The following is a 14,933-nucleotide window of genomic DNA, read 5'->3' as shown; positions in this document are numbered from 1 at the left end:
TGTTAAAAGATTGTTTCGTTTGGTTCAAGTCTTACGCTCTGGCATGTCAGATCTTCAGAACTGCAACAGATACAGACCAAAACATGCCCTGTAGCCAACTTTAAATCTATTTGTCAAACAGAAAAACTATATTTTCCAGATATTGACTGATAGACCCCCCCCCTCTCGAAATACTACAATTCTTTTAAAAAAGTAGATGAATTAAAAATTTCCAGGCAACGATCCTTTGATTCACATTTTAAGTTATGCAACTCAAGTAAAAGAACATTTATCAAATTTCACAGTGAAAGCATGACATATCGGATAGTTTTAGTTTTTTTTTTTTAATTGCTGTCAAATGTCAGATCGAATGTGATCTGAGAGGTTGGTAAAAGTTAAAAAAACAAAACAGTGCACTTCCCAACTCAGTAAAATTCCCCAGCACACAATCGAATGTCTCCAGCTTGCACAGCAAACCTAAAAATAATTCCTGCGCTTTTGACAATTGGCTTAAAATGATTTTGGCACACGCCAACTTGCTGACCATTTGCATCCTGGCTCGCAGCGTGAGCTCGGCCATTGTTGACTGTCAACAGGTCCAATATAACAACGACGCCAGACTCCAAAAACAACTTTCCACTGAAAAACCTTAGCTTTTCACCACTACAGTTAAGTGCTCAACTACTCGATCGATGTAATTTTAAATCAGTATCAGTACAGTTTTACATTTCCCACTCGTGTCTGTGCCTGCTTGTGTGTAGGAGCCCTTCCGAGTCCAAACGAACCTCGTGACAACGAACGCGGAGGGACACACGACGACTCGTTACAATGGTAGTTCGTTGTCACCATTTCCAATAAAATGTCCGCCAACTACGATGTCCGAAAAAGCGTGAAACATGAACGTGTATTGCAAGTGTAAACATAGCGTTCGTACTTCATCTCTGACATGAAATCAGCGAATGTTACGCTAACAGGGATGGCAATGGCTAGCGATGAAAAATGCGGAAATGGGCGTGGCTCGGACGGGGCGATCAATCACAACAAGTAAGACATCATACACGTCCAATCGCAGGGCTGTTTACAATCGGAAGATGGAAAGACTGATCGGGAGAGCTCGTGAAAACTCGACGATAAGGTACCTGCCCCCCCCCACACCTAAAATGTTCTCAACGGATTTAGACGATTCACAAAAATGATCAATTTAAGAAATAAAACGGCGAATTTCCGCGGATCCGCGGAAAATTGCCATCCCCGCCGTAGGCAACGGCCAGGGCCGCCGACGAAGCCAACTGTCATTTTGTTTCATAAGCTACGTCGCGGCGGCGGTTAGCTTCCCGCGGTTCGTTGTCACAATGCCTATTGTGTGGGAAAAAATAGGGTCGTTAAAACCAAGTGAAATCGGGACTTTGAAATGTGAACGACATAGCAATGAAAACATGTTTTTGGAGTCTGGCGACATTGAAACGAGGTTCGACGGTATCTACCGAGTCTTTTTGGCTAAATTACAGAGTGGTGTCAACGTAGGAGGGTCCAACCTGAAAAAACGTCTTGGCTCAGCCCTGGAGCGCAGCCGTCCTTGCTGCTGTATAGAAGTTGAGTCTGACTGGAGGTCTGGAGGTGCTGCATGGACAGACAGTCGCTCAGCACGTCCTGCTCCAGGTGAGGACACGGACGGAGCTGAGAACGACAAACAAATCATCACAGGTGGCAAACGTTGCTTTGGAGTGACTTTCTGTGGCGCCCCCTGGAGGGCACAGCGCCCTTATCTTTCATTTTCCGGATAAACTCTGCTTGTATTTAGAGTTTTAAAAAAAGTCCCAGGAAAAAAAATGAATACATGGGAATGCAACAGCTGCCTTGCTTTGTATACGCTAGCGATATCCACTGTTTAACATTGCGGTAATAAAAACAACATATTTTCGGTACGGGGATTTGTGTTTATCAGCCGCAAGCCTCCGAGGAAGACTTGCAAACGGCCCCAAATGTGCACTTGATTTGGTTTTCTTTCATGTGCGCTTCCACCTTCCACGTTGTTCTCATTGTCAGCGAGAGCTCACGAGCAAACAATCAGCCATTACTTTAAGCCAATACTATACACAAATAATACTGCTCAAATCTCGTGTGTGTGCCATAAAGCCCACGTCGTTGGAAGCCGGCTAATAAAGCACACAATCACCGAGCTACGACGCTACGGGAGACCGTTCTCATGACAATGAAGCAGGATTTTCGACGTAACGTCATGTCGTTCGCACAAAGTAGATTTTTATCATTTAGAAAACGTGGTGAAAGTCACTAATAAGCCATAACGATGTGCGGCGTGCCTAAATGCATCATATTCTTGTCTAAATTCAATAAATGCAACCTCTGAAGTTTATGTAGCAAAGACTCCGTAATTTCAACTAACAACTATCAACTAAGGCTTAATTTTGACCCCCCCCCCTCCTCCACCTATATAAACTGAGATGTATCCCTTTAACAATACATCCTAGACAAGAAGTCCTACTTTCTTATTATCGTGGGCTGCGACGTCATCTTGTGGCATCTTACATTGTTCTAGAAAGAGGACAAAAAAAAGGCAAACGATGACGTCATAAAAAAGCGCCCGCTGTACATTTGTAACTTTTTACACTGTCACACAAGTAAAAAAAAAAATCATCACTTTTGACATTAAAACACAAAAAGAATGAGACATTTATCTGACTTTTTGATGTTATTTTTTTATATTTGTTTCGAATTATGTTGCCATTTTTTTTCTGAACGCACTTTAATGAGTTTCTGATGAAGCCGTGACAAATCCATTTTGCCGAACTGACATCAAAACCGGGGGGAAAGAAGCACCGGTCTTGTTCCTGTTAAGTCGCTTAGCAACTAGCGAGAATGATGTCTTCCCTTTGCTGCCCAGCGTCGTAACAAACAGTTGGCAGGGCAAAAAAAATAAAAAATATGGAAGTTAACATCCATGTTTTAGGAATGTGGAAGGAAGCCAGAGTACCCGGAATTCAAACTCAGAGCTGTGAAGAAGCCGTGCTAACCACAACTCGGATGTGCTAAAGTTTTTACTCTTTTTTTTTTTCTACTCGTGATTTTAACTTGAGCTGATATGTTTAAAATGAATCAAAGGTGGCACGGTCGTACTTGAAATCAATCAGCAGGAATGCGGAACATGACAAGGTCAACTTCAGAGATGTTTTCATTCATCGTCCTCATTCCAAACCGCCCAATCAGGCGCACGCGTCAATCATCTTATTGCCGAGAATTGCATTCAGCCTTTGTTCCAACTTGGTGGCTCCCCCCCCTCCCCTCCCCTCTCCTAGCAATAACATACACACACAAACCCCTTCACAGCCATCGACTTGATCACCCCACGCGCATCTTTTGACTACCACCCTCATCGCAATACATTGACGACTCAATCGCCATCGGATCGATTTCACTATGCAAACGGCGTAAACATGTACACGGGCTGAGCGGCTCCTCCTGGGAAACCCTCCCTGAGAAACATTTATCACGCGTAATCCGCGCGGCGCTTTCCACCCAGCGGCAACACGCCAAAAAAAAAAAAAAAAAGTGCTTTGCTTTGCTGTGAATGCGCAGTTAAGAGCGCTCGCGTTTGACATTTGTCCATAACATCTGGGGGGATTGTGCATTACGGCTTATTAACAACGCTACGAGCGCACATGTGTTTCCCTTTATGAGCCCGCAGCGAACGGAACACATCACGCGGCCTGCCACTATCCACAACAATGAGTCCATTCTCTCTTATTTACTCATTTCCAGTCAGGGAGAAGAATGGGCCTTTGACCGTGAACACAATGACTTGCGCTCAAAATCTGATCTATTGTGGCGAAAATGAAAGGCAGGCCCGGGCCAAAGCCAAATTACTCGGGCTAAACTGTGATAATGTGCAAAATGCAATGTTTGACTTGTGTAAAGTTACGCGGGTGGCAGGGAACCAACGCAATGGACTGGAAATGACACCACGCTCGGGGTTGGGCAAACTCGGGCTCGAGTGCTAGGTTTGACGTGTATATATTCAAAATAAGATATCAATAGATAAAAATAACCAATTTTAGGAAAATATGGCTAAGTTTCAGGACACATGCATTAAATTGAGGGCGTCAAATCGTATACACGATGAGAAGAAAGGAGCATTAGTGCGGAGCGCCGATGCAGATTTGGAACTGGGAGTCGCAGCTTGGAGTTTGAAGCGGATTATGTGGGACAGGAGAAGTGAACTAATCTCTGTTTGTCAACGGACGCTACAGCTTCGTGTTTGCTTTCAAAAATTAGCTTGTAGCAGACGCGTGCACATTTTCAGCATGACGTCTCTGATCCACTGGTGAAAGGACACTTTGATCCTCTCCTCTTTCATCTAGAACTGCTTCAGACAACAAAGTGTATGCAGAAAATTGGTGAAGATTGCACGACTGTCTGTGTCCTATGTGTTGTGTTATTTTTGTTCTTTTGACTTCAAAATGGCGCCGCGAGAGTGGCTGCCTTTCCAGCAGCTCCTATATTTTGTTTGTTCTACTTCTTCCTTTCATAACTTTGCTGCTGTGAATTGGGAATTTCTCCATTGCAAGACTAATAAAGGTTTTCTTTTCTTATCAATAACTGATTCTGAAATCAAGTCAGGGAAAACAGACACTGACGGCAGTGCCACTGCGACTGGGCATGAGTGTTTGGTTAGCTTGAAATCTTTCGTTTTGATAAAATTAAAAAATATACGTCTGTAAGTATTCTGAGATTCAATGTCGACATGTGTTGCTACACCGGTTTTGGAAAAAAAAATTCCTCTTGCGTTCATCGATGGGGTAAATCCACTTTTTGCTCACAAAGCGGTAATGCGTTAATTTTGTAAAAAAAAAAAAAAAAATGATGGCCTATTCCTAAATTTAAATTCCAATCCAAGTCTGTCAATCTCAATCTGCAGGTGTACACGAAGTGTAGATAAAACACGATGTCGAAATGACGGTGTACATGCGAAATAATCATTTAATAAAGACACAAAAATATATTCTCCCGTTTTATTTTTTGATACACCTGAGGGGAAAAGACGAAAATAAATGAAGAAGACCCGAATTGCCGAGGGAATCATTCGAGCGTTCACAAAGTGCAAGAGAGAAATAGAACGAGAGGGTCGCGCGGGGCTCATTGTGTTTTATTTTGACGGGTCCAGTTTTTGGATTACATTCGAACGTTCTCACCCACGTGCGCAAATCTTACCTTTCTACGCACCTGTTGCTCTTTGGCCGAGTGGATCTTGACGTGCTTGCGCAGGGAGCTCGGGTCGGTATAACGCTTGGTGCAGCCGGGGATCTGACACGCGTATGGTTTCTGTAAGAAGGCGCAACGTATGCCCATTTAGACAGCGACCGGAATAAAGCGGCACGGCCAATGGGGGATCAAAGTGGGAGGAAATTAGATTGGAAGGAAAAGTTTAAAAAAAAAAAAAAAAAGGTCAAGTTGAAGTCTTACCTTCCGGCTGAGAAGGAGTAACAGGAAATGTGAAGGAAAAGCAAGACGGGGAAAATGAACACAAGTGAGTATAAGACAATGAAATTTGATTAGCATGAGCAACATCATCTTAGTCTGCTTTATTAATATCGTGCTTCACATATCTATCAAATCAGCTTTCATAAACAAAAAAAAAAAAAATGAAGAGTTTTAATTAAAGTCATGAAGTCAGTGAAGCCGAGCATCGATCCCTTTTTTCCCCCGCCATTCAGGAATGCAAGCAGATAATTGACCGATAATTAACCGATAATTAACCGATAATTAACCGATAAATAATAACGTGCTTCGTTATTTTTTTCCCGAAAACAATCCATTTGAAAATCCATGCATAACAATAATAGTGATATTTTAGCATAGACATTTTTTTTTTATTAAGCACTTGAAACAGTAGCAACGTACTGTATTACAGAAATAATCTCCTCTCATGAGAATTTAGTAAATATTTGAAGCAAAAAGTACGGTACATACAAACACACAATGAGTAGAAAATTGAAATAATTTATGTTGAAGTCACTTTAAAAAATATTTTTTCCAATTTCCTCACATGGATTTATTTTAATGAAACAAAAAATGTTGTCCGTTTGGTGCATCTTGTCCTCCATGTTTTTGCATCTGCTTGTGCCAGTGGAATTTTTTTTTTTACTTTTTAGGAAGCGTGTTGGAATGTCGTGTGAGTTTTCTGTGCTGTTTCGTTGATATTTTTTATTGTGGGCAACATGCTATATATATAATTTTGAGCGAATACAATTGTATTGTTTTTCTTTCCGCCTGTCTTAACTTATATTTACGTATTTATTTTCATAATACACAAAGATCAATATGATCTAACAACCAGAGCTCAGAAAACCCAGTTGGGTTTCTATAAAATGAATGACACCACATTATTATTATTATTATTATTATTATTATTTTTAAGAGTGGGTGTGTGACCACTCTACCTTTCTCTCAGAATACCGAATAAAATGAATACGAACTTCATTAGAAAATCTTATTTTGTGGCGGTCTAGTGTTTACATTCTCAATTGATTTTTTTTTCTTTTTTTGGGGGGTGACCGATTGAGATATCGCAAATGACAAGTGAAAAGTTGGAATTTCCTGATCAATTTGAGCTCCCCTCATTAGTAAAGCAAATATAGCATGTCATATGGCAGCCCCCACACACACACACACATACACACACACACACTTTAGAAACATAAAACGGCTATTAAAGCGTAAGTCGATACAGGTCTTTATTGGCCGTGCCTGCGCGTACGTTGACGGCCTCCGTAAATAAGCCGTTTTGTTATTCCAAAGGCGCTTACAGTGCCACTCATCTGGGATCGTGTTTGTTTTGCAGCCCGGCGTGGCACGGCGCCTCGAGTCAACAAAAATCAAGCGTGACTTCTGTGTGTAGAATAAATATCATTAAAGCTTAAAAATCATTTTCCCCTCAAGTGCTCTTGGCAGAGTGGGCCTTTAGCCGGGGGGGGGGGGGTGTTAATGTGAGGCCGTAAGCAGATTAGCTGTATCATTTGTCCGACTCGTGGAAAGAGTGGGTGGTGGGAAACTTGACTGATATCGTAACACAAAGCCACGTTCAATATTGTGCCCAAGCCGAGGCTTGTGACTCTGGCTGGACACGTGTGGCTTTCCCATACAGGTGGGGGGATACATGGGGAATAAAGTCTAGAAAAGGAAATCCCCCCCCCCCCCCAAAAAAAATGAAATCATTTCATTTCGGCTAAAGCTGACATAATTGAGGCAATCTGGGGACAATTTAGATGAAATGTTACTGCATGTTTGCAAATCGCATTATATTTGCAAACATATGGCAGACCTGCCATGACAGTCAGATTAAATTAACCTTTTTCTTTATCCTCTTCCAGGCGACCATTTATCCTTTACATTCTACTTATGTTATTATATGTTTTTATATGGTACAAAATTTAATTAAAAAAAAAAAAGAAATCTAGCATTTCCATTTGTTTCAATGGAGAAAGACGATTTGTGATGAGTTTTAAGTTCCGAGCACGGTCACAATTTCAACTCGTATCTCAAGGCAACGGCGTGATTGTAATTCATCAACCTGGCTGTAACGTTACCATACACGAAACAGCAACGCATACAAACACAGCAACATACAACTTCCCCTACATGCTAAAACCCAAACGTAACGCTCGAAGCAAAAAAAAAAAAAAAAAGGGACTGTAAAAACCAGGACGTTGAAACTGAAAAACGACCACACTGAAAACAATCAAAGCAGTGTCCTGCAAAAAAAAAAAAAAAAAAAAAAAAAGGAGTGACATTCATACTACACACACACACAAAAAAAAGTCCAAATAAAAAGTGTATAACGCAATATTTTTCAGTGCCAATGCATCTTTCCTACCAAGCCACGATTTATTTTCAAATCCCAAACTTAATGTGTTTGCTACTTAGTGTTCTGGCTCCGTACGGGCCAACCTGTAAACGCCAATAAAAATAAACACAACACACTCAGCTAAGAGTCAGTCAATTCAAGTTGTCCTAACTCGAGTTTTTTTTTTTTTTTTTGGGGGGGGGGGGTCACAGTTTAACATTTTTAAGAATGATTGCTCGTCTTTTTTTTTCCGTTTAGATTTGTTTTTAAAATTCAGTTCATTTCAATTTGTTTTGATTTTTCAAAATTGCTTCATTTTACGAGAGTTATTAATTTTTTTGAATAGATGGGGAAAATACATATTTATTTAAGTATCATGTAAAAAAAAAAGTAAAGTACACGAGAATTCTCATTGCGTGTTCGCAGAAGTGGTCTTTGTGTTTTTTGTTATTGTAAAGTGTCCTTGGGTGTCTTGAAAGGCGCTTATGAATAAAATGTATTATTATTATTATTACTGTACAGTGTTTAACTTTTGCGTAACAATTTCTTCTTCCTGAGTGCTCCTGAGAGCAAACGGAGCCGCTCTGGAAAAAAAAAAAAATCAAAGAGATGAGACGCAGCGGACACTTGTTCATTTCTGACCGTGTCCAGGTGAGTGCGCTGGTGCTTGGCGCGGTCGCTGGAGTTGCTGAAAGCTTTCTGGCAGCCGGGGTGCTGGCACAGGTACGGCTTCTCCCCCGTGTGGCTCCTCAAGTGGATCTTCAAGTTCTCCAGACGCGAAAACGCTTTGTTGCAGCCCTCAAACTGCAGAAGAGACCAGCATGTCGATTACACACGGACGTTAGGATGACAAAGCGTCCATGCAGAAAGGAGCAGACTTGAATGAGGTCGAATTAAGGCGCTGTGCTAGCTCGCCGCAGTTTCAGTTGTTTCGTGACCAAGCTCGTGACTCAAAAAAAATACATTTTACTGTCAACTATAAATACAGTGACGCAACTTATACAGATATATAGTATCATATATACAGTATATGCATATTAGCAATACTCAAAGGCATGTATTCTTTATCCTCTGTGAAAAATGAGGAATATTTTCGCAGCTTATTGAGTCACAGAAGAAGAGCTCTGACTTCTTCATTTGTGTCTGTACTGTATTATACTGCCCTCCAGGGGCCAAGGTAGGCACGTCGGAAGGAGCGGCAGCAGGAGCATTGAATTGCCGTATGAACTTGTGATGCACAAGCTGTGTAATTCTTGACATTATTTTACATTGTTTTACAAGGACAAACCCATATACTGCAGTGCTCTTTTTTTAAATTTTTTTTAGGGCCCAACCGATATGCATTTATTAGATTTTTTAAAATGTGAACTCCAATATCTGACAGAATAAAATTCTGATAACCCATGAATCAATCGATTAATTAAAAAAAAAAATATATATATATATATATACACACACACACATATATATATATATATATAAGTGACAGTATATATATATATATATATATATATATATATATATATATATATATGTTATTAATCCACATCCAGCGCAATCCTGCTTTTTACGCCTACATCAAGCAACGGCTGTGGAATCATTTTGTAGCGTACTGTTGATTTTTCTGCGTTTGTTAGTTAAAAATATATATATATATATATATATATAAAATGAATGAAAGGACTTTTTTTTTGGTCCCTTAAGACTTACAAAAAAATATATATTAATTATAGGCAGAATATTTGTGTCTTTTATTTTTCCCTTGTCTTTGAGTTTTTGGCACTGCAGAGAAAAATCGGAAAAATTGGGCAAAATTTTTGGGCCACTTTTCGAGGAATGACATTTTCTTTTCCTTGTGTTGTAATGTCTTTAACTGTTTTGTTAAGCGCTTTGTTATAGCTGCTGCTGTTGTGAAAGCGCTATATAAATCAGCATGTATTGTATTGTATTGTATTGTAAAAAAAATCAAATAAATGGAGGGTGACTATGCCCTGCCGGCACAGCCCATTGTACGCCACTGGTACAAAGACTTTTTCCCCCCCTCTGCGCTCAACCCTGTGACTGACAGGTGATCAACGCAGGGTGGGCTCGCCTCCAGCTTCCCTGCGACCCCTGAACAGGGGAAGCAAAATGGATGAATCTTGTCTCGCACTTTCCACGAGTTCCCTGATCACTTCCACAGCTGCACAAGTTCAAATATCCAGCACTGCCGCCTTGGGAAAAGGAGTGCCGCTCTCGAAACACGGGTGGTACGATTACAAATCTATTTTCCCTTTGGCCCGTGGACGTGCATTTGATGTCATGCCCAGTGACTTTGAAGACATGGCGTGCGTCTAAGTGACAGTTAATGGAAAGTGGAACGCGGTGAATGGTGCGGTAACGCGTAGCATGAGCCGAGCGCTCGCCGCCGGCGTCAATGGCACATTAGACGGACAAGTGACAGCGCCCGTAAACAAGCTCGTATCTGACCCCGCTCGCCCCATTTGATGCCGAGCACTCAGCCAATGAAGCCCACAGATTTGTGAACTCATGAAAGATTCAGAAGGGGGTCGCTTATCGCGTATCCGTAAGCTGTACACAAAACCTACCGCAATGTCAAGGCCCGCAAAAAGTGTGCAGTTGTGAATTCACTGTTACTTATAGACCAGTAGATAGCGGCAGACGTGAAAATTTGATAGCATGAGAATGAAAAATAAACAGAGCCGCTTCTCCTCCACATCGAGAGGAGCCAGATGAGGTGGCTTGGGCATCTGATTCGGATGCCTCCTGAACGCCTCCGGGCATGTCCCACCGGGAGGAGACCCCGAGGAAGACCCAGGACACGCTGGAGAGACTATGTCACCCAGCTGGCCTGGGAACGAGTCGGGATCCCCCGGGGAGAGCTGGAAGAAGTAGCTAGGGAGAGGGAAGTCTGGGCTTCCCTGCTAAAGCTGTTGCCCCCGCGACCCGGCCCCGAATAAGCGGTAGAAGATGGATAGATGGATGGATGGATGGATGAGAATGAAACGGGGAGTGCTGTTTTGGTTGAAAATTATTCATCCACATCCTGCGCAATCCTGCTTTTTACGCCTACAGCAAGCAACGGCTGTGGAATCATTTTGTAGCGTACTGTCGATCTTTCGGCGTTATTCTTTTTTTTTGTATTGTGAGATGATAAGATTGTTAGTTAAAAAAAAACATTTATTTGTTAGAAACACATGCAATCGAGGGATCGGTACACTGTGCCACTGGCCAATATTTTTGTGTTTTTGTGTTATTGTGTTATTGCTATCCAGTTATAGCATTACACATAAAATTAGCATGAAGCTAAAGGACTTTTGTAGAACAGAATTACGTGAATTGATGAAAAAAAAAGTTTTCTTTTGTGTTATGTGTCAGTTTTTCATCAACTTCAACTGAAAGTAACCGCCCCTTAAAAAAAGCTTGAAGCACGCACACTGGGCTTCGTTTGCCATTTTTGGACAGTGAGACACCTATCATGGGTGTATCCGGGACCCGTTCAATAAATGCGGGTCCGGCTCAAATTGTTCATTTCGAAAATGTCCGCATGGGTCGTTAGCAAAGCCTGGATCAGATCCGGTTGCAGCTAAGGGCAGAGTGAGAGCGTTCATCGAACAGGCCTGCCGCTTCATCAGGCTCATCCCCCACTTGTCGTCATTCACTCACACAACGCAGGCTGAACGCTCGTTCTATTCACCGACGCTCCATTTAATATCGGCGAAACCCAAACCCGTCACGGCACAGGCGGTTCGGGTGACCGCGGCGGATCTGTCGCCGCTTTTACAATTGTCCCTGCAGTCTGGCAGCTACGCCGGGTCTGAGTATTATTTGGAAAATGGAGTCAACTTTTTTTTCCCTTCTTCTGCGGGTTGAGACTGAAATTGGGCGTTAAGATGCAGAATTAAACGCGTTGAGCAACATTGCCGCAAAAAACTCAACAGTTGGCTGAAGCAAACCGTAAAAATTTCCACACGGCGCACTCTGCTCTTCTTTTTGGGTCTCGTTTGTTTCATTGTTCTCAAGTATATGAACCGAAAAGCATCGAAGTAAGTGCTTATTCAGAAAAGAAAGATAACGTTTTACTTTCGCCAACTGGCAGCGCGCTATTAAAACTCAAATAATCAAGCGTTTACGTCCAAGACCAACAAATGTCCGCAGCAAATGTTTTGACGAGCGCGCGCACTGTGGAAACACTTTTCAACACTCGGCGGTCACGCGAGATATTAAAGATGAGGTGTGAAAGTCGAATGCAAATCTTAGCATAGCAGAACATCAACACCACTTTGGACTGTTGAATATGAAAAAAAAAAAAAACATACGCGGGAGTCATGATTGCTGTGCCAAATGTTTGCATTTATGTTTTGGAGAGGGTGCGGGGAATCACACTTTCAATGCTTCTTTCTTTTGTGCAAAACAAATGTGGGGCTAAAATCTTAGTGCGGCTTGGAGGAAAACGTGTTAATCGGTTGGATGATTACTTGGGACTAGCGCAGATGAGATGGGCTGAAGTTTTTCCAAGCCGCTGGGAAACCGACTGGCAGTGTCGCCTCGAGGCAGAGGAACCGGCCAAGAAACTTGCTCTGATGATTTTTTTTTTTTTTGGTGTGCCTAATTTCAGGGTTGCACCAGAGGTGGCAAAAGTACTCACACTCCGTATTTGAGAAGTACGGATACAAAAAAGAAACAAAGAAGAAGTACTCATTGGCTTGGGTAGGCTAAAAATAGAAAAAAAGTACAGACTCTGAAATTGAGGTAAACAAGAAAGTAAAGATGATTTTTTTTTTGCAAACAGTAATAAAAGACCCGAAAACTGTCACGTTGAATATTTTTAAATGCGAGAGCTCGCTGGCTTAGTGTGTGTGAGGTTCGCATCCCTTTGAGCTACAAGGCGGCCTGAAACAGTTAGCATGATGAAGAGCATCGAATTAAACTGTTCGGCAGCATGATCAATGTCGTCCATCTCGGCAGTGTATCAACGCCTCAGTCATTTTGTCTGCGGCTGTCCTCTCACTCACTCCGTAACGCGCTGCAACAAACGAAAGGAGCTAGCCAAATTCAAGCCCGAAGAGACCTCTCCCCAGGTAGCTAGCTAGCTAGCTAGCTAGCCAACTAGAAATCATACAGCTGTTCTGAAGCAACGAGTATTTATATAAAGCATCAACAGGTGCGAAAACTGACCCTGGTTGTGCCTTTGGCCATGGAGAGAGATAATGGCTAGAGTAAGCCATTTTAAACTAAAAAGAAAAAAAGAAAATCTTGAGTGACAAGCTGTAGCCACCATTGTAGTTGAGGAGATCAGTTTCCAAATAAGTGAATGTGAGGCTTTCTAAAGTGCTTTGGATGGCGCACGGTGTATGTAAAGCAATACACTGTCAATATATTATATATATTATTTAATGAAATTGGAATTTTTAATTCACTGTAATAGGACTACTTTTTTGAGAAACGTTCAATCAGGAAGAATTGTATTCAATTTTAAAGTAGTTCGTTACTGGCAACACAAATAATGAATCATTTCGCATATTTTGCATTGACAAGAGTCTCGTCGATGCAAAATGGTATAGTCGATGAGTCGACTAATCGGTTTAACCCCCCATCTATGAAGCTTTTTATGGGGGGAGGGGCAGGGGGGTCAATTGCGCTCAGATTTCCATCAATAGAAAAGGATTCATTCATCCATTCATTCATTCATCTTCCGAGCCGCTTGATCCTCACTAGGGTCGCGGGGGGGGGTGCTGGAGCCTATCCCAGCCGTCTTCGGGCAGTAGGCGGGGGACACCCTGGATCAGTTGCCAGCCAATCGCAGGGCACACAGAGACGAACAACCATTCACACTCACACTCACACCTAGGGACAATTTAGAGTGTTCAATCAGCCTGCCATGCATATTTTTGGAATGTGGGAGGGAACCGGAGCACCCGGAGAAAACCCACGCAGGCCCGGGGAGAACATGCAAACTCCACACAGGGAGGCCGGAGCTGGAATCGAACCCGGTACCTCTGCACTGTGAAGCCGACGTGTTAACCACTGGACTACCGGGCCGCCCCACTGTCAATATATTAAATATATTATATAATGAAATTGGATTTTTAATTTACCTTTATAGGACTACTTTTTTGAGAAAAGTTCAATCAGGAAGAATTGTATTCAATTTTAAAGTAGTTTGTTACTGGCAACACAAATAATGAATCATTTCGCATATTTTGCATTGATAAGAGTCTAGTCGATGCAAAATGGTATAGTCGATGAGTCGACTAATCGGTTTAACCCCCCATCTATGAAGCTTTTTATGGGGGGACGGGCAGGGGGGTCAATTGCGCTCAGATTTCCATCAATAGAAAAGGATTGACTGTAAAAAAAAAAATCTTACATGAAGTAGAGTGCAGATCCCTAAACAATCTGCTAACATGCAGATTATTAATTATCTGTAATTATTAATTAATTAGTAATAATAATAGTAATAAATAATTAGTAATTATTTGTACTTCATTACTTCCCTTGACTAAATCATGCCCACTTCTTTTTACTTTGTTCAACAACAACAAAAAAAAGTGCAAGCGCTGCAGTAAGGTTAAAAAAAAAAGTGTCATTGAAAAAGAATTGTCGAAAGTTGCTGATGCATTAAATTTCCACTGGACTGAGCAGTCGCTGACAATGAACCAAAAAAAAAAAAAGTCCCAAAAAGATCCAAAACCGCACTCAGTGTGTAAATGTCCCTGCGCTCCTTTGGAATAAACTCCAACTGCAGCCCTCGTGATGGACACGTGGGTTTTAAGTTCCATAAACAGTGAAACGTGGTGACATGAGATTAATCTTGCCTTCGATATTATCTCTGAAAACAGCTTAGACAGCTCTAATCACTAGAATTGCTTCAAACATGTTTGGTTTTCCTCTCCGAGACCTCCGGCTGAGGTAAACCGGCACAGATAACCGCGCAAGCGGAGGCACTCCATCTCGATCCGGAGCGGGAGGAGGAGGAGAAGGGGTGGGGGGTTTTGGGGTTCGATCGCTGCGTAAACATTAGGGATGACAGCGAGGTCTTGATATGACTGGAGGAGACGCGGGTGGGGCGGGGGGGTCGGTTGGAAGGGCGGAC

At 42.0% G+C, this 14,933-nt stretch overlaps 1 protein-coding gene across 1 annotated transcript in view; it reads right to left on the bottom strand.

The window, feature by feature from the left end:
- Positions 1-14,933, bottom strand: part of LOC127605904 (zinc finger protein GLIS1) — an 84,839-nt gene that overhangs the window by 11,679 nt on the left and 58,227 nt on the right. The window contains exons 5-7 of the mRNA XM_052073775.1: positions 8,480-8,641; positions 5,206-5,316; positions 1,515-1,656 (exon numbers count right to left, since the gene is read on the bottom strand). Coding sequence (XP_051929735.1) covers positions 1,515-1,656; positions 5,206-5,316; positions 8,480-8,641 — 415 coding nt within the window. The remainder of the gene's footprint in view (positions 1-1,514; positions 1,657-5,205; positions 5,317-8,479; positions 8,642-14,933) is intronic.

This window comes from Hippocampus zosterae, chromosome 8 (genome assembly GCF_025434085.1).
Source record: "Hippocampus zosterae strain Florida chromosome 8, ASM2543408v3, whole genome shotgun sequence".
In the NCBI taxonomy this organism is placed as follows: domain Eukaryota; kingdom Metazoa; phylum Chordata; class Actinopteri; order Syngnathiformes; family Syngnathidae; genus Hippocampus; species Hippocampus zosterae.
This window is presented reverse-complemented; position numbering and strand designations above follow the sequence as displayed.